The sequence below is a fragment of the Corylus avellana genome, chromosome 4 (genome assembly GCF_965113065.1).
Source record: "Corylus avellana chromosome 4, dhCorAvel1.hap1.2, whole genome shotgun sequence".
Classification (NCBI taxonomy): domain Eukaryota; kingdom Viridiplantae; phylum Streptophyta; class Magnoliopsida; order Fagales; family Betulaceae; genus Corylus; species Corylus avellana.
Window position 1 is genome coordinate 27544570 of NC_142493.1, and position 19213 is coordinate 27563782.

The following is a 19213-nucleotide window of genomic DNA, read 5'->3' on the forward strand; positions in this document are numbered from 1 at the left end:
AATGACTAATTTTGTCTATTATTAAAACCACAAGGACCTTCTGTGATAAAAATCAAACCCTAAGAGGAAAAAAATAAAGCAACAAAACCCTAGGGGGGTATGAAGTATTTAACCCTTTAATTTATGAAATAAAATATCTTTTATCAAAAAAAAAAAAAAAAAGGATTCTTTCCAGTACACAGATCTTCCATGCGAATTATATTCAATATTTCGAAGCATAAAAGATCCAAGAAAAGGATGAAATCTTTCCATATTCTATGCATAGCACGTCTCTTTGCATTTACTAGCTAAATAATTTTTTTTTTTTTTTTTTCCTTAGCAAATAAGGAAAGAGGCACAAGGATTAAAACATTGAAAATGGGGTGAACTCCCTTATAACAAACCCAAAATAAAAATTACAGTGCAAAACATAAAAGTAAAAAGTAAGAAATTGGTCATGACCTGGTCCTCTCAATAAGGGCGGTAAAAAGCAATTTAAATACCAAAACAGAATAAACGGGTAAGGGCATCAACTCTACCAAAACACTTCTAAAGTAAAGGCAACCACCAAGAGGAGGCTGCCGAAGAAAAGGCATCATAAAAAGTATGCATGATGTAACTCCATACAAGTTACTTGAATATTAATTTTAGTGCCTGAATGTAATTCCCAAGTATGACTAATCTAGAATTATATGCTTTTTCTTTTATGAGCAAATCATTAAGATTCCAAATTCCTTTCATTTTTGAAATTATACATTTTTATCCTACAATACTAATGTGACAGTTCCAATCAATCTTTATATCAATTGATGTAAAAAAAAATCCAAATGTTGGTTGAGACTGCCACAACGTCAACCTTGTAAGGTATTTTTAGGATAAAAATGTTTTTATATATAGCATTACTCTTTAATACATATATCAAAGTTTTGGCATAAGAAAAAATTAATAGAAATATGTATGGTATATTACAGATGTTAAGGTAGAAGATTGGTAGACGTCTTTCCTATATCCTCCTTATGTCTCGATCTCCAAAATTGACGTAGCTTTTAAATCATCCTCCTAACTTGATCTAATTAATTGTGATTTTAAAAGCTGCATTAGTTTTGAAGGATATGAAGAGAATGTCCGGCATCACTCTTCCAAGGCATTTTAAATAAGAGAAAATCTGAAAGTATTAATTAAATAATTAAATTTACTATTTCTTATAAGATTAAGCCTTTGAGAACACTCGTAACAGCCACATGTTTAGACATTTTGCGAGTAATTCATACCAAAAGACAATAATAGAGAAACCAGCGTCTTAGAAGAATCACAGTACAAAATCTTTTTCTTTCTAAATGACCCAGAATTCTCAAAGATCCTAGTTATCTTACAAATCTCTCTATCAAGCATGACTTACAAGTCATCAACCATGAGCCTTATGAAGTGTTTTATATGCCTCTCATACAATAAATCTAAAGTTCCTTATGCTACCTCTTTGCTTTAGCAAGTAACTCTGTGTGGGCTGTTGATGGCACGGTTCTGTTGAGGCTGACCTCTCCGTCTGGCCGTCTCTCACTGGTGGCTTGAGAAGACTTTGTTAGAAAACTCCAAAGAATGTGGCCACAGCAAAGACTAGGAACAGTGCTCCTCCCAAATAGCCAACCTGATTGAGGATTGAGTGAGTTGCAAAGATATCAAAATGCAACAGTTCTTAACCGCAAGTAACAGTTTGTAGCTTTTACCAGTTTTTCAGAAATGTGGTTGGCGAGAAAAGCTCCTCCTAGAATAGCAATAGATGTTGCAAGTAGGTGTCCAGCGATGGCTCCACCTGCTACTCCCCATGGGGACTGTAGAAAAGAGACGGGTGAGGAGCTCTGGTTTATGTATAAATATGGAATTGTGATGTTTCTGTTTGGAAATTGAGAAAATCATACCTGCGCAGCACCAAGAGCAATTGTTGCAAGCATTGAGCGGTCTCCCCATTCCTAGAAGCAATCACAAGATACTAAATTTGTAATGTGTAGTTCAAGATGTAAAACTTATTAACCCTAAATATACCCAGATGAAGTTCTCATTGTTCCACACTCTGTACATGCATCAAGTTACCAATGGCCTTCTGCCTTTTTATCAAGAAAAAAAAAAAAGTGAAGCATAAAACGTTCTGAAAAGATCTATAGATTCCAGGTAAAATGATGGTAATTTTTATACCGATGCAATGCTAATGGTTGCCAAGTGCAAAAATTATGGAGTCTGAGCTAATCAATTAAGTTTTCCATGTTTGCAACTGATCAAAGTAATTAAAGCCTCACCTAGATAAAAAATGACTGCAAATAAGGACAAAAGAACTAACCGCAAAGAATACGAGGCTGAATGACTTCCAGACAATTTCAAATGGATTAGAGAGCTTTTTTGACGCCTGAAGGGAAAAAAGGTACATTTGTAGGTATCAGCTATTTGAATAGTTAGACAGAATTACGGTCTGCCAAGATAATTGGGAGAGCAATGAACCATGGACTAAAGCCCCATTATATGCAGGCTAAGATTACCTTTTCTTTGACAAGCTCCTCAGCTTCAACAAATTCATCAAGTTCAGGGTTGCTCTTGCCACCACTTTGAACTACATTTGATGGAAGGTCCCATGCATCTTTTATTGATTTAAGGCCGAAGAACAATAAAAGTGTTATGGCTGCATATTCTCCAATTGGCAATGCTGTTTGGATGACAACAGAATGAAATTTTCATGTGAAAAATGAGAGACCAGTGGTTCATCGGGACAAAAATATTATATTTGAATGAAACGAATTTGAAGATGTGCAATTTGATGTATATAGATTTATTCAGATAAAGACATGAGCAACTGTCGATGATATTATTAAATCAACTTCTGCCACTGACATAGTTACCATACTTCACCAATTAGTAAAGCAAAAGATATATCCACCTAGATGCCTAAATTTATAATGGATAACCATTGTAGTGGTCTTTGGGGGCAATGACACTCAGATTCGAGGCTTTTCTAAGAGATTTTTTTTTTTTTTACAAATAATAATTTATTGACAAGAGGCAAAACCCTCATACATGCAAAGCATACAAGAGAGACAACCACACTAAAGGCGTCTAAAATCTAAAAAGTTGACAAGATCTAAAAGAATCGAAGAGGAGAAAGCAGGAACATAAACTACGGCCCAATATAAGAGAGATCTCAAAAAGAGGATTTTAAATAAAGCACAAGGGTCTTGCTCACAGTCCACGAAAAGGCGCTGATTAATTTCTCTCCAAATGTTTCACATTAAGAATGCAAAAATGACTTTCTAGATAGCCTCTTTGGAATGTCCCTACCCTTGAATCTTCCAACAATGTAGGAGCTCTATGATGTTGCTAGACATAGTCCACGAAACTCAGAATAAGTTGAAAACCATGTACCAAAGGTCACTGGTGTACTCACAGTGGATGAGGAGGTAATTCACGGCCTCCTCATTCTTTTTGCATATGAAACACCAATTGATAATAGTGAAACCCCGCCTTCTAAGATTGTCCACCGTGAGGAAAGCTTGGGAGACAGAGCCTTAACCTTCCAAACACTTTACCAAAGGAAAGGACAAGGATCTCCGGCCCATAAAGTTTTATAATAGTTCTTCACTTTAAAGTCATGATTACTAACTAGAGTCCACAACATTCTATCTGCCTACCCCAAATGAGTTCTCGAGAAGTATAACAGATTGAGGAAAGAACTAAAGATTCCAACTCCCAACCTGAACTGCCCTTGTAAAACTTGGATTCCAATGGAAAGAAATGCCGAAGGAACACAAATAATCTAACACCATAGCCTCTTTGTGACGAGCTATCGAATAAAGGTCTAGAAATATAGTCTTGAGAGCAGCTTCTCCGCACCAAACATCATGCCAAAAGCAAGTGCGGCACCCATCCCAACCTCAAAGGAGACAAAGTTGGAAAAATCCTCCCATACATTCTGTATATTCCTCCAAAAACACACCCCGTAGGGCCTTCGAGCTTCCACTAAGAACCAACCACCTCTATGGAACCCATATTTCCCAGCAATCACCCGACTCTATAGAGAAGACACCTCTTACACATATCACCAAAGCCATTTATTGAGTAAAGCTTTATTGAACAACATGAGGTTTTTAACTCCTAAGCCTCCTTTAGGAACTAAGGAGCAGATAGTCTTCTAGTTCACTAAATGAAACTTAGGTGCACTGCCCATTCCATCCCAAACAAAGTCTCTTTGAAGACATTCAATCTTCTAGCTATACCGGCTGGCAAAGGAAAAAGGGACGTAAAGTACATAGGAACGTACTCTTGATTAGTTTAGGCAAGCTCTCTGAGACAAGTAAATCTTCTTCCAACTAGCCAATCTTTTTTCCATTTCTCAACAACCCATCCCAAATAGCTTTTTATTTAAAGGAAGCATCCAGAGGAAGTCCCAAATATTTCAAGGGCAGAGAAAAGATACTATAGCTGAGAAGATCAAGTCCAAGAATATCCAAATCAAGCCTTCGTTAAATAAGGTAATGTATCAAACAATGCCAGCTACATTTTAAAAGATTAAACTGCAATTTGATTTTCTTTTTCATACATGAATATTTTAAACTGATGAGATAGAAGCAGGATCCTGGTGTGTCTTCCTCTGGTCAGCCTGCCATCGAAGGATGACTAATGTGCAACAGAGACAACTATTGCACCAGCCCAAAGGGAAAACAATTCACAAGAGAAAGTCCATAATGGACATTGGTTGAAGACATATAGAAAAAGATGACACTGCAATGATCTAATACAGATATAGTGGAAGATTGGGCAAAATACATAAGCAGTGAAAAATCAACACATCGCATGCTATGATAATATTTTAAGAAGAAAATGTAGTGTTAGAAATACAATTGGATGGCCTCTATGCTCAAATTGTTAGCTGTTTTTCAACTGAAGAATAATTACACATATAAGCAAATATGGTCAAGATGACTGATGCTCATGAATACAACTTACTGGTCTGAAATTGAGCAGGCACGGACTGAAATATCCGTCCAATTACAACAGATAGCACGGTCATAAGTGCAAGAGCGCCCATTGACCCCAACAAAACCTGGTCAATGATTAAATACCACGTGAGAACAACACCTCTCAAATTACACTTCTATCATTCAATGAAAAATCTGCTTCTGGACATTATTAAACATTGTCTGCAATACAGTAAACATTTAGTTGATCTCATAAGTTGATTTCAGAGATAGTACATAATACATTCACCTTAAAGTAGTAGGGTGCATGAACGTCACAACATTTCTGTATAACAAAAATGCAACCCTAATCCAAGTAATAATCAAGGCATTAAGAAATTGGTGTAAACTTAAGAATTAAGAAGATTATTTTCTAGGAAAATCTAAACTATTATGTCTGCATACGATCTAGGATTACTAATATTTGGAGCCACTCCCCCACCCCACCCCACCCTGCGGGGGTAAAATTCAGGGAAAAAATATGAAAAACAATAATATATAAACACAAGTTTGACCCCCAATATCTTCAAAAAAATAATAATAAAAATAAAAAGCATAAGCCTTTTTTAAGGTTTTTTTTTTTTTTTTTTTTAATTCAAACTAGAATGTTTAATATGGCCAAAGCCAATGACACTATGACAAAGTGTTATCTTAGATAGTAATTGACCATAATTTTGTCATTCAATTTTTTTTTCTTGCCTTTTGTTGCTGATCAAACAGGAACTTATGATTCAATTAAGAATGCTTTCACTCCGCATCAATGAGCCGTTAAAAAAATCAATTGATGACAAAATAGATACAAATTTATCAAAGAAGAATGCACAAAAAGAAACTACAAACAAGTGCAAGAACTATATGAAAAGTAAAGCTGAAAAAGAAAAGGTTTAAACGACTGAACATCTTCATGTTTTTCCATTCTATCCTCTCCTAGAAAAAATTTAATATCTAAGGAAAAAAAAAAGAAGCCTTTTGTTCTCCTTCTATGTCCCAAGCAAATAGTCAACAGCAGAAATATTCAAATGCCCCTTATAAAATTTCATGCTTGGAGACCTCGATCAGCAAGTCTTTCTATTTCTTCTGGAAGAATAGGCAGAACTCTCTCTATATATATAACTTAAGTTGCATTCAATTAAAAATGGAAAATAGATATAAATACAGGATGAAGAATGTGAAGAATAATAAAACAAGAAAGAATGTGAGTGAACAACATTAGAGGGTATGTAGACATAGACATATTTAGGGAGAGATGTAGACACAAACACACACGAGATATATGTGGAGAGAGAGAAAGAGAGAGAGAGAGAGAGAGAGAGAGAGGAAAAGTTTGGAGAGATCGTACCAGTCCTTTCTCATATTGCATGGCCAGGAGTGCAGCAATGAAGAATGTCTGCCAATTGACAACAAGTAAATTAAGGCTCATTTTTTATTCTAGAATTAAGCATAAAAAAAATATTATGGAGTGAAGGAAAAATCAAAAGGGCCCCGGGGGGGTTAGCCTTCCAATCGCAAGTAACACTTTAGGTTTCAAATCTTAATGATAATAATTACATTTTTATCAGCCAAATAAAGTGATTAAATGGAGACATTGAGAAGACAATAAATTTTTTTTTGAAAAGTAAGAAGACAATTAAAAAAAAAAAAAACTGCTGTCTTATGTGGGAAGACAATAAAACTCAAGATATAAATATATAATATATGTGAAACAACACAAATATTACACTGAGTAAAATAAATCTCAAGTCTACTTAATGCATAAAAGCCATCCCAAGTATTTGGGATCAACTATGTTTATTTCCATATATTAATCCAATGCCTATGTCCAAAAAGAAAAGCCATCTATAAAGGATTAGAAATAAAGATTATACTAAAAGAAAATTTGCATTGAAATTATTAGCCCACCTTAACAGATAAGGGTGCAATAACATAAAAAAAGAATGACAGCGACAAGGAAAAGAAAAACATTTGAAGTTTAAACTGTTACAAAACAGAAGTGCTTTTCCTTTTTCTTCTTTTCCAGCAGAGACACATGATAGTTTCAATTTGCTGTGAACCAAATCCTCCAAAATTTGGAATTAAATTTTTATTTGAGGAACATAGTTCTAGATATTCTCAAGAAATGAATTATCCAATATACAATCACTTTACTACCCAAGAGAAAGACGAATGCACTCACGGCCGTACATAAATTGAACTATTTTCCCATTAGAATGAATTTTCAACAGAAAAGACGACATATCATCTAGTCTATGCTATTTTGTTTACCTTGTCTCCAATTTCAGACACAAATATCAATGTAAATGCAGCAGTGAAGCCTGACTTTGCAATTGCTGCTAAGAGTGATGAAGGTCCTCCTTTCACAAAGGCAACCAGCGAAAACACTAAAGCACATGCAAACAGCACAAGAGCAATTGACAAAGGATAAGGTATTCGATTAGGATGCCTCCCACTGCCAAATTGAGAAAGATATATACATGAGTATGAACCGAACTAAGTTGGCCATAATGGTCCATTAGCAGATTAACATACAAATTTCAAATGCATTGAAATAGATGACATATAAGGCAATTCAACAAGATAGAAAAATTGTGTATGTGTGTGTGTGTACAGTGTGTGTGTAAACAAGGTGTGAACATTAAGGATCTTTAAGTACTCAGAGCAAGTGTGCTTTTTCGATTCAAGCTTAAAATTAAATTCTATCTGAGCAAACTTACAATCAGATCTCTAGCAGAATGTAAAGTAGGTTCCAAAGACATTTGGAACTTCACTTAATGCTTTGCAATTTTGTGATCCACGAAAGGGGAAAAAGTAAGGTCAAAATATATTCAGTTTATATTTCCAATAATAACATGCATATGACATATTTCTATAGAGTGGAGAACAATGGAGAAGCTACTTTTCTACTTATTCAAACAAAATAACAAATTTCACTTAACGTTTTAAAATATATATATATATACTTGCTTTAATATTTTTTGTAATGTGTAATACTTATTTTAATATATATATATATATATATATATATATATATATATATATATATATATATGTAAGTATTACACATTGCAGAAGAAGTACTAGCTTCCATTCTGGACTTGAAGTTGTTACATTTCGGGAACAAAAAATATTAAAGCAAGGTAACTTAATAATTCTTACATTTGATTATATCCTCCAAATTATTTGACCAATTTTTAAAAGATAGAAGGAATGCCTCAAATTTTAGTAACAACCACAGGTACAAGAATTCTACAGCGCGGAATCAGTTTCAAAATCAAAAGAGGTAAACTAGCATCTAAGACAAAAAGTAGCATCATCTCAAAAGTCAATCTAAAAAAAAACAAAAAACCCTTAAAAGATTACCATCTTCTAGCATCACTAATATTAAACCAATCTAATATAACTCACATGTCAGATGAACTATCACTTGGTGGACCATTGGCAAAGATTTTTTGGTTGTCTTCTTCTCCCCGGCCTTCATAGCCCTCAGATCCGATACTGACATTTGATGCCTGGGCTCGGACTGTGCCGCAAACCAAATTCAACCTTGATATCTCTCTACATCTTACTATCAATCAGTTAGGCAATATGTTACTCAAACAAGAAAGGTACAATGATAACCTTCAGAGATGCTAGAATCAACTAAGATAAAGAACTTGAGCTTCAACACTAGAAGGAATGATACACTCAACAGAACCTAAATATTTATTACCCCAACTACTTAGGGACAAGAGCTGTGACTAGATTTACATAAATTGAAATTATAGTCCATACAATGCAAGTCCGTGTGTGGATTGATTCAACTGCTGTCAAAGTAAGTGCATCATCTTGCAGTGAACCAAAAATCCCCATGCAATTGATCTAAATCAAATAAGCAACTTCCACAGCAACTAATTCATGTCCAGTAGCTCCACTTACTCTCCCCACCAACATCAAAGTGCATGTAACACTTAAGTTTTACAGTACAAAGTTAATTCATGCCCAAATTTAATCAAAATTCTCCCAACCCAGATAGCTCAAATTCCACCAAAATCCATCTAACATAACCACACAAAAACAAAATCCTCAAATCCTACCAACCCTTTTTTACTTAAATACTAAAGTTATAAAAGTGAAATTTCATCCAAAATTCATTCTAAACTAAACCAATATGAATAATTAAGTCTCAACTACTTAATTCTGTGCCAAAAACAATACAAATATAGCTAACTGACAAAAGTTTGAGAAGAACTTACATGGGGGTGAGATGGCCTTTCTAGATATAGTGGCAGCGCATGGTAGAGTGTCTACCAAAGCTAACAAAGGAAGCTTCTTCCCTCTTGTAATGAAAGGTGTATGAAGCACCAACCCCTTCATTTTCTTTCTTTCCTAAACTGCTCTTACAATTTCATGTCCACCCACTTTCATAACCTCAAAATCTACTGTGCTTCTTTTTCCCTGTTTTGTGGGTTCTGGGTTTTGCAAATCTGAGGAAAAACCGTTGCCCAGCTGAGCAAGTAGAAACTACGTTACCTGCTATATTTTGATTGCTCTTGTAGGCTGCCACGTGTGTAATGTCGGAGATGACGCAACGACGACGTTCTGGGATCTTAAACTTATTACGGCGCCGTATTGCTGAGGACGGCGAGAGCGGAAAATTAGTTAATTTGGGCCGAGCTTTTGGGCCTAGCTTGTACTGTAGTAGTTTTCTAGGATTCCTACCATTAGAGTTGACTGGTTGAGTCAGGTTGCGGGAATAATGGCCCAAAAAGTGCGTGCGACTTATAATGAATTTTTTTTTATCCCCCAGGGCCCAGTTTATTGGTTTGATACCATGAAAGATTTTATAATACGAAAATATAAAAATATATATAAATGCAGAATAATAAGAAATATAAAAGATAAGGACAAGGATCCTCTCCAGTCCAAAATGGACTGGAGAGGATCCAGTTGTTGGCTAGGATCTCTCTTTAGAGATCCGAAGGCCATCAACCCGCCACGTGGTGTATTAAAAAAAACATATATTATTTTATTAATTTACTTTTAAAAATAAATAAAAAACAAAATAATAAAAAATTAAAAACAAATATAAAAAAGTGAACCCATGGCCCTTGGGGGTGGCCGATCCACCCCCAAGGGCCTTTAGGGGTGGCGTCGGCCACCCCCATGGGCCGGTTGGGGGTGGCCAAAGCCACCCTCATGGCCCGTGGGGGTGGCGCCGCCACCCCCATGCTCCAAAATGTGGTGGCCGGCCACCTCCTGTGGTCAACATGGGGTGGCTGGCCACCCTTTTTTTTTTTTTATATTTGTTTTTAATTTTTTATTATTTTGTTTTTTATTTATTTTTAAAAGTAAAATAATATTATTTTTTTAATATGCCACATGGCGGGTTGACCTTAGGATCTCTATGGAGAGATCTTAGCCATCAACTAGATCCTCTCCAGTTCATTTTAGACAAAAGATAAAGGCATACAAGATTAAGGTAATTCGGCAATATGCCTACTAGCATTCAATTGTAACTTTTATTGCTATGTCAGAAAGAAGGCACTTGGGCATCTGTGCAACTTACGTGTCCTCGAAAGTCGTTATAAGAATCCAGTATTGAGAATCCACCGTGATCGTTCAAGGCTGATAAACAAATCTTTAATATAACGCCCAAATTTTGGAATTCTCAGGATTATAAATTATTCCAATCTCGAGAATCAGAAGATGTTATTCGATGCGAACCGCCTTATCCTTCTATATAAGGAGGCATTTATCCATGTAAAAGAAATAGTCTCTTTATCAATCGAGTTGTTATTGTTATTTGGAAAAATCACTAACTTAAGCATCAAAGCTATTCCCGCCCTCAAGTGGGAAATTGTTCTACCAATATATAGATATGAATTAAAACTAGGATAGCCCACATGACTATTTTTGTTAACAAATTTGTTTTCTTTATTTAAAACAAAGCATTAACAAATAACTTAAAAGTTAAAACACAAGAATTCTCCCATATATATATATATATATAAAACTTTTCTTAGAGCTTTCATTAAGTCCAATGAAGAGGACACTGTGTGTGCTGGCGAGGCATTCACTTTCTATTGATTGTAGAAGTAAAAAACCATAATAATCCACAAAAAATTACAGTTGAGAGAGTTCAGGAATCAAAACGGTGTAGTCTTGAAGTGCAAAAACCAAGAACCAAGCTGGAAGCATTATTGCATTCATGAAAGGTTGGTGTATCTTTCTTAAAGAATCACATGGCTTGTCTTGTCTATACCTATAAACAACGAAGTGGCTTGCTATGAACCTTAACTTTGTTTTCATTCAATTTCTACCAACATCCTTTTCATAATCGAATCATAATTCATTCAACATTTTTTAATCATGTCAATTTCTTTTATACTGGTTTAAGTTTATTCTTGTTTGCTTACAAAGTTTAGTCCAAGTATAATAGGTACGATTCGAATGGACCCGAATATTGAATACAATATTTCAATTACAGCTTTTACATATATATATATATATATATATATATTTCAATTAGGTGTACTCACAAAGAAAAATCCCATGGCAATTAGGAAAGATTGGAGAATTAATTCATGGGATTTTTAATGAACAATGATGCACGTGACATGCACGTATTAGAGAGAACGTGACAAGTGCGTTGTCTTCCCTTCGTATCTATCCAATCCACCTACTCTTACTCAATTGGCAACGTGGGTGGACCCCACAATACACATGCAAATAGAAGCACGCACCGGGTCCCACCACTCAGCCAATTGGAGCACAGTAACCAGAAAAGGACGGGCTGTGAGTGGAGGCATCAACTGCTACTCTCTATTTTATCATCAAGATCATCGCCGCCACGTGCGGTGTCTATGCTGGTGGGTCAAAGATTTTCAAAATTCAAAAACCATTATTTCTCCACGTGGCTTTCTCCCATTGGTGTTCTGACGTGTACGTTGGAAGCCTATTGGGAAGGCGATGAGGCATCGTTAAGGTCGTCCACGCAACGGGACCGTCCTTTTGTTTTTTTATTTCTTTCTAAAGAAATCATAATTATTCTCCCTATAATGCCCCTCCTCATTCCCCATATTTACGTCTGTATCCTTATACACACCATTATTGGGCAGAATAATTACAAATATGGTAAATCTCTCATGTGTAATAATTATTCATAGCGTTCACACAAAAGTACGGTGTACTGCTCTGTCACTCATTATTACCGCTAATGGACCCACTTTAAAGTCATCGACGGCTGTGGTTACCTTTAAGGTCGGACCGCTTGTCCCTTTGTGCTTTCCGGAGCCTTGACGGTGGAGGTGCATGGGAAAGCCCGTGGGGATTACCGCGGGGTAGTACTTACCATGTATACGTTTCAGGAAAGGGGAAATTATAAGAAAAAGCGACAAACAAAAAAATAATCCAAAAATCGACGTCCCTTCGTTCTCACCCAAAAACCCTCAACGCATCGTGATAATAATAGCCAAAAGAAAGAAAGAGAAAAAGCTCTGTGTCTGTCTCTCTGAGGAAAGAAGAAAAAGCTCTCTGTTGGGTTTGGTTTCTCTCTATCTCCGTAGAAATGGAAGCTCCTGACACGGCTTGCCTTGTGGACGACTTTCTGGACTTCGCGTCCGACATAGGCGAGGAAGACGACGAAGAAGAAAAACCCAAAAGGCTTCTTGCTTCGCTTGACCCAAATGGCCCTGAACCGGCGCCGTTCGACGTTTTACGCCCAGACGATTCCAGCCGTCTGTTCCCTGTAAGTTGTTTTATGGGTCATTTTCTAGGTGTTTATTTGGGGGGAGGGGGCTGTTCTGGGAGGAAAGTCACGAGTCTGGTGGTGACTCGGTCGTGTAGGGGGATGGGTGCATGTTTGGTGACTCGGTCTGACCGAGTTGACTCGGGCCAGTTTCATTTTCTAGTCGAACTTGTTTCGTAGTGTCTCGGCCGAGTCAAAGGTGGTGGCTTCGAAGACTGGGAGGTAGCTGGTTGTGCGAAAGACAATTTAGCCCCCTTGTAACCCTAGACCGGAGTATAAACGAATAAATATCACACCACCTAGTTGGCTTGGTAGCTCAGGGGCATTCCTGACAATTCGAAACTCCAATTGTGGTCTTAAAAAATATCGTGAGCTGTTGCTCACAGTCACGGGATTGGAGTTGTGCCGAAAAATGTCCCACGAAATTCAATCATATTCGCCCACCACCCTTTTTTTTAACGTAAAAGCATGCAAAAAGACAGAATTACCCATTCCATCCTTCTATGGAACATTCTCTCCAGCTGTCCTGTCTAATATGGACGCTACGAAATATAATTAATGCCCTCCAAATTCAGAAATTAGAAAAATCCCCCATCTCATTTTGCAAAATTGACTCGCCCGAGTTACCTTGTCAAACATTATAGCTTTGTTTTTTTTTTTTTGTTAATGGTATCTCTGGTGCACGCAGGAGATAGCAGAGGAAGAACTAGAATGGATATCGAACAAAGACTCGTTCCCCGAAGTGGAAACATTCGTCGACATCCTCTCGGGGCACCCGGGAAGCCTATCCAAGCACCACAGCCCCGTGTCGGTACTTGAGAGCAGCACCACCAGCACCCACAGTAACAACAGCAACAGTAACAGCACGACTCTTATGAGCTGCTGCGGCAGCCTCAAGGTGCCCGTGCGTGCGCGCAGCAAGCGACGTCGGACGCGCCGCCGCGACATGCCGTGCCAGCTGCAGCACTGGTGGACCCGCCAGCAACCCAGTAGGAAGCCCAAACCGGTGTCCGCCACCACGATTGGGAGGAAGTGTCAGCATTGTGGGGCGGAAAAGACCCCACAATGGCGGGCGGGGCCGGCCGGGCCCAAAACGCTCTGCAATGCTTGCGGAGTGCGGTACAAGTCCGGCCGGCTCGTGCCCGAGTACCGCCCGGCCAGCAGCCCAACGTACTCAGCAGAGGAGCATTCGAATTCGCACAGGAAGATACTGGAGATGAGGAAGCACAAGTATACGGGGATGGGGATGGGAATTGGAATGGTAGTGAAGCCTGTGGATAAAGGGTAGGGTAGGATAGGATAGTGGTGAGTTTGCTAGTACTTTAATCTTATATTTGTCACATTTTTAGCATAGGTAGGAGTTAGGGGTTTGTTGTAATGCGGGGGTTAGATAGTTAGTGAAAGTTCTTTTTGTGTTGGGGGAATTTTTGGTCTTTAGTGTGTTTGGTTATGCTATAGACTAGAAACACAAGATAGTGTTCTTTGGCTTTTGCCCAATTTAATTCTTTTTTGCTCTATTGCTTGGTTTGGAGATGATGGAATTGGGGAAAACTATTGTGGAATGCTGCATTTGGAGGCTTTGGTTGAGAGAAGTGGTTGTTAAGCTTGATTAGTTTGAACTAACTTAGCTTTGATGGATGGATGGATGAAATCCTTTTTGCTTCTTAAATACCAATACAGGGTATTGTAAGTTTTTCTTCTTCATGGCTCGCTTTTTTGGCTTGTTGGTGTTCTGACGTGTGTTGTATATTGTGCTTTGTCTTAGAAAGTTTTTATTTGTATGCCAAAGCATTGTTCAATTGCAACTTCTAGGCAGCAGCATGTGGGCGTCAATGAAGGAGTCGTTCAATGGAAGAATCGAGGAGTAGTCGGTGCAGATGAATGGACTGGTAAAATTATTCTAAACTCTCTCAGTATTTAGATGCTGTGGCATGTGCGTCATTGGAAAGCGTATACCTGAATCTATCAGAATTGTCGTATGGCATGCATGCATTACAAGGAGCAGCATAGGCTTAAGCTTAACAAAAGAAGATCCAAAGGGTGGTTCTCTATTGTTTTCTTAACGTTCATTGCTAGGGTTTTGGTCACTCAAAGCAACACATGTTGTATAAACATACAGCCAACATTGTTATGAATCTGCAGAAAATTGCTTGCTCGGAAGGTTGGTTTGCGTTCAACGGTCTTCCCTGTCAAGAGCAGAGTTGAGGTGCAGTTTTCAGACGAATCTCTCTCAATGTTTAGATCATGAAAAGAAATAGTTGGCATACTTTTTTGAAGGCTTGGTTTGTGATTGAAATTCTCCATTGGATTAATTGGTGAAAAATGATTCTGATGGATGATTCTAGTTGGACACTAGGAGGCAGTGTTGACTTCCCAACATTTCACAGGAGGAATGAGGAAAAGGAATGGAAATTGTTTTGTTCTTAGAAGGAAAGGACAAGACTTGTAATTGACTTCCTCTCTTGAAGCGTTTCACAAGTCGGAAGCATTATTCCTTTCCTTTTCTTTCACGTTGCCTTATGAACAATTAGATCGTAAGTTTCGAAAGGGCAAGGCAAAACTGATGGTGACACATTCTGCGCTAGAGTAAATGTATGGGAATCTAACCAAGTGGGGGTGATGGTTCTGCACACTGCTTCTTCAAATGGTTTACAATTTGAGGCCCGTTTGTTTAATATTTTTGGTCCAAAAATACTCGGTTGAAAATATTTTTCGGAAAAAGTATACATTTTTCGCTGGTTGTTTGCAACCCTGAAAATGGTTTGAAAATATTTTTTGGCGTTTGGCTCATATTAAAAATTGCCAAATGTTTTTTTTTATATTTTTATATAATTTGAGGAACTGTGAGAAAGAGCAAGATAGTGAAAAGGATTTGTCGATAAAGAGAGATTGAGAATATAAAGTTTTTGGGGGTGGAATTAAGATTCAGTACAATTACATGTTCATATTGTTTGTAGTTTGAGTAGACAATTGTGAGAGAGCTTGCTCGGGATTGTGAGAGAGTGACGAATAATGGTTTACGAAGAAGAGAAGTGTAAACTATTTTATGCCTTACGAAGGTTATTTTTATTTTGTGGTTGACCAATATTTTTCGTTGCACAAAACACTCAAAAATAACTTAAACGGTGTTTCTCATAGGGGGGGAAAAGATTGTTAAATTGAAATGGTCTTACAATATAGTTTTCTTTCAAATTGATTCATACACCATAGTTATTAAATTGACATATGTTTAAAATGCATTTGATTATCATATGCATTTTTAATAGAGTATCTAATTCTCCTATCCATTTTTTAAAATGCATATAAGAATTACATCTATTTTGGGGATACATGTCAGCTTAATATGCTAGATTGAAATAAAGTATTCCAACCTAATTTGGAGAAGCACTTTTTCCCAATTTTTATACTCTCACATGCATTTTGGACACACTTCAGCTTAATAGACAAGATTGAAGAAAATTCATTCGACCTAATTTGAAGAAAATTTTTTCTGTTTATATCTTCACAAGTATTTTGGACAGAAAATTCTTCCAACTTTATTTGGAGTAAAACTTTTTTAAGTCTATATTCTCACATACATTTTGAATACATTTCATCTCAATTTTCTCGACCTAATTTAATGAAAAACTTGATCAGTCAATAAAAATAGTTAATTTAGATGGATTTGTTGCTCATCTAGCTTGACATGTTTGCAACCCGAACTGTAGTCATTCCCACCGAAACAAAAGAGAAATAATTATAGAAGTGCAACATTTGTTTCCTACTTGTGTGTATTGACCATGAATTCAATTTTTACTATTAAGAAAGAAAAAAAAAAAAAAAAAAAAAAGTAATAACATTTGTTTAAGTGTAAAAATACCATTTAGGTTTGTAGTTGAGCCGAGCTGAGTCAAGTATTACACGTTTGAGTTCGGTTCAGTCGCATCAGATTTGGATTCGAATTTGGCTCAAATTCAAGCTGAGTTTGAAGTTTTGTTCAGTCTCGAGTCAAGTTCTAATTGAATACTCAATCAGCTCGAGCCCGATAAGGCGATAAGACTTCTTTTTTTTTTTTTTTTTTTTTTTATTAATCGAGAATCTAGAGTTATAGCCACCTTAGCAGATCATAAGGGAATCTTTTTCATTGACAAGGGCATTGGCCAACATTTTGAATTTGAGTCATGCTCTCTACTTTCCAACTCCTTGAGTCGGATTAATTAAAGATGGCTTCTTTCTGAATTGGTTGGTCGGTGCCATGTCAGCGTTATACGTGTCTTCCACTTTCCTATGCTGCCTACCCTCCCCATACCTCGCCACAAACAAAACGTGTGGATCTCTCATGTCTCATGTCTTACTTTATGTCCTTTCCTACCCACCAAAAGAGAGGAAAATTAAAGTTTATTTCTACCCAATGTGGGATTTCATCAAACGAATTCCTTTGATGTACCATGTTATGTGCAGACTAATGGCTATGAATAGATGTAATTATTTAAAAGAAAAAAGATAATTAGATGAATCAACTAGTTTTTTTAATAGATAATCTATCAGTTAGCAACAATAAAAAGAACTTTAAAAACCAACAAATACCGTCTAGACTCTGCTTTAATCCAAAGCACAATAAGTTATCTATACAACAAGTAGAGATTTCTTTCTTTTTTTTTTCTTTCTTCATTCATCCATAAAAAGAGCAATCATCTCTTTTGTGAGAACCATGAATAATAAGAGTTCTTTTGAGAGTTTGAGTGTTTTCTTTCGCATTGTGTTTCTCATGTAATAGACAACATCTCTCCCGGATCAAATGGTAAAATAATATATTAAAAAAAAAAAAAAAAAAAAAAAAGAGTAGAAAGAAAACATTTTGTAGTGACAGAATAAGATTTGTGATGATATATTAATCATTTTAAATTAAGATAACATTAATTAGGTTTGATTTGATTCCACACTTTGTATGCTTGAAAGAAGCATACAGATTTTCAAAGGCTAATTGTTGTTCACACTACAAGTAAAAGACTAGCATAAGAGTGGAGATGTATGGATAAAAACTCCCATTCACATATATGAATGTGGTCCAACTCCATCCATCTCATTTATCTAGTGTCATTTGTACGATTCCACTAACAATTTAATTTCATCATAGTGGTTGCTTGATGTTACAGTATTGAGAATTTCTGTGTCTCTCATCTATTTCTATCGATATTTTTTTCTTCTTTAAATTTAGCATTAAATTTGTAAAACCAACGTGATGGAAGATGGATAAGAGATAGAAGAATAACAAGTCTAATACTCCGTCTTTGTCGATTGAAATTACAATTTTCTTCTCATAGGGGATTAGGCAATCAATAAAACCTTCTGGATGGATAATAGATTTTTGTCAGTCATTTATGGAATCAAATTTATGATTTAGTCCCTAATTGCATGCTTCATTAATAGAATCCTTGTGCAAATACTCTTTCTATTACTTTTTTTTTGTTTTTTTTTTCTTTTTTCTAATTGAATAAAGAAAAATGATACAGGGGAGGATCTTTCTTGTTTTTGATCCAAATGGAAGAGAGAATGAGAAATCTTATGAGAATGCTTCCAAAAACATAATTGGAAGCGGCCAATTTAACTAAAGCATGTGCCCTAAAATTGGCATATCGAGACACTTTCAAAGCATTCTAACTTTGAAATGAAGAAAAAACTAAACTAATATCCGAAATATAGTTTGCAAAAGACCAATAAGAAAAAAGAGCAGGGTTATTAATAACTAAAATAACAAGGAGAGCATCTCTTTCTACCGAGAGAAGACCCAAACTCAAAGAAGCAGCCAAACGAACCACCAAAAGGGTTGCATGAGCTTCACCTTACAAAACATTTGTGGAAACTAGTTTCTGAGTAGCAGCTGCAAAAATGGAACCATTTTCATCACTGATCACCGCTGTAACAACAGCAAATGAGCCTCTCACTGCAACATCAAAATTCCCTTTTAACCAACCTGCTACCCGAGGCGTCAAAATTCCCTTTTAACTGTTCCAATTACTTATTAACCTATATATGTTAGGTTTCCAAAATTCAAACTCAACCATACCCACTTGTGAGCCCAATTTACAGGTTAGTATTGTTAGAATTTCTATAGAGTAATGCTAAAAATTAAATTTTTCTTTCACAATGCTTACGTGCCTATTCAACTCAAACAGGTCTTTGTGATTTTTTTTTTTTTCTTTTTCTTTTTTTATAGGTAGCACCTAACTTATTCAGAGCTCCATACCTACTCTTTCATGGCCACACCCAAGGATGTGGTCCTGTGGATCTCCATTTATTTGTCACTTGCATGTGCAGTTGATGATTGATGATGATGATGATATACATATCTTGGTTGAATTTCGCAATGGGCTGAGGTTTTTCTTAATGGGTCCCTACAGAGCTGGTTAAAGGTCCAGGACCCACAAGACTATTAGCCCCACTAAATACATATGGAGTTGGCATACAAATCCTGATTAGCTTTACTTTTTGTTTAATTATAAATCTTCCTTTTTTTTTTTTTTTTTAAGGGTAC

At 36.4% G+C, this 19213-nt stretch overlaps 2 protein-coding genes across 2 annotated transcripts; one reads left to right on the top strand and one right to left on the bottom strand.

Annotated features, from left to right (window-relative positions):
• Positions 1 to 1255: 1255 nt before the first annotated feature.
• LOC132178654 (protein PAM71-homolog, chloroplastic) lies at positions 1256 to 9455 on the bottom strand. Its single transcript, XM_059591134.2, has 10 exons — positions 9206 to 9455; positions 8379 to 8538; positions 7239 to 7422; positions 6316 to 6363; positions 4966 to 5062; positions 2508 to 2671; positions 2312 to 2377; positions 1896 to 1946; positions 1704 to 1808; positions 1256 to 1624 (listed from the first exon to the last, which is right to left on the bottom strand). The coding sequence occupies exons 1-10, from the start codon at positions 9324 to 9326 to the stop codon at positions 1559 to 1561; spliced, it is 1062 nt and encodes a 353-aa protein (XP_059447117.1). The 5' UTR covers positions 9327 to 9455; the 3' UTR covers positions 1256 to 1558.
• A 2882-nt stretch (positions 9456 to 12337) lies between these two features.
• On the top strand, positions 12338 to 14216 carry GATA1 (GATA transcription factor 1). The gene is made up of 2 exons (XM_059592013.2): positions 12338 to 12699; positions 13388 to 14216. Exons 1-2 carry the CDS (start codon positions 12520 to 12522, stop codon positions 13985 to 13987), a joined length of 780 nt encoding a protein of 259 aa, XP_059447996.2. The 5' UTR covers positions 12338 to 12519; the 3' UTR covers positions 13988 to 14216.
• The last annotated feature ends 4997 nt before the right edge of the window (positions 14217 to 19213 follow it).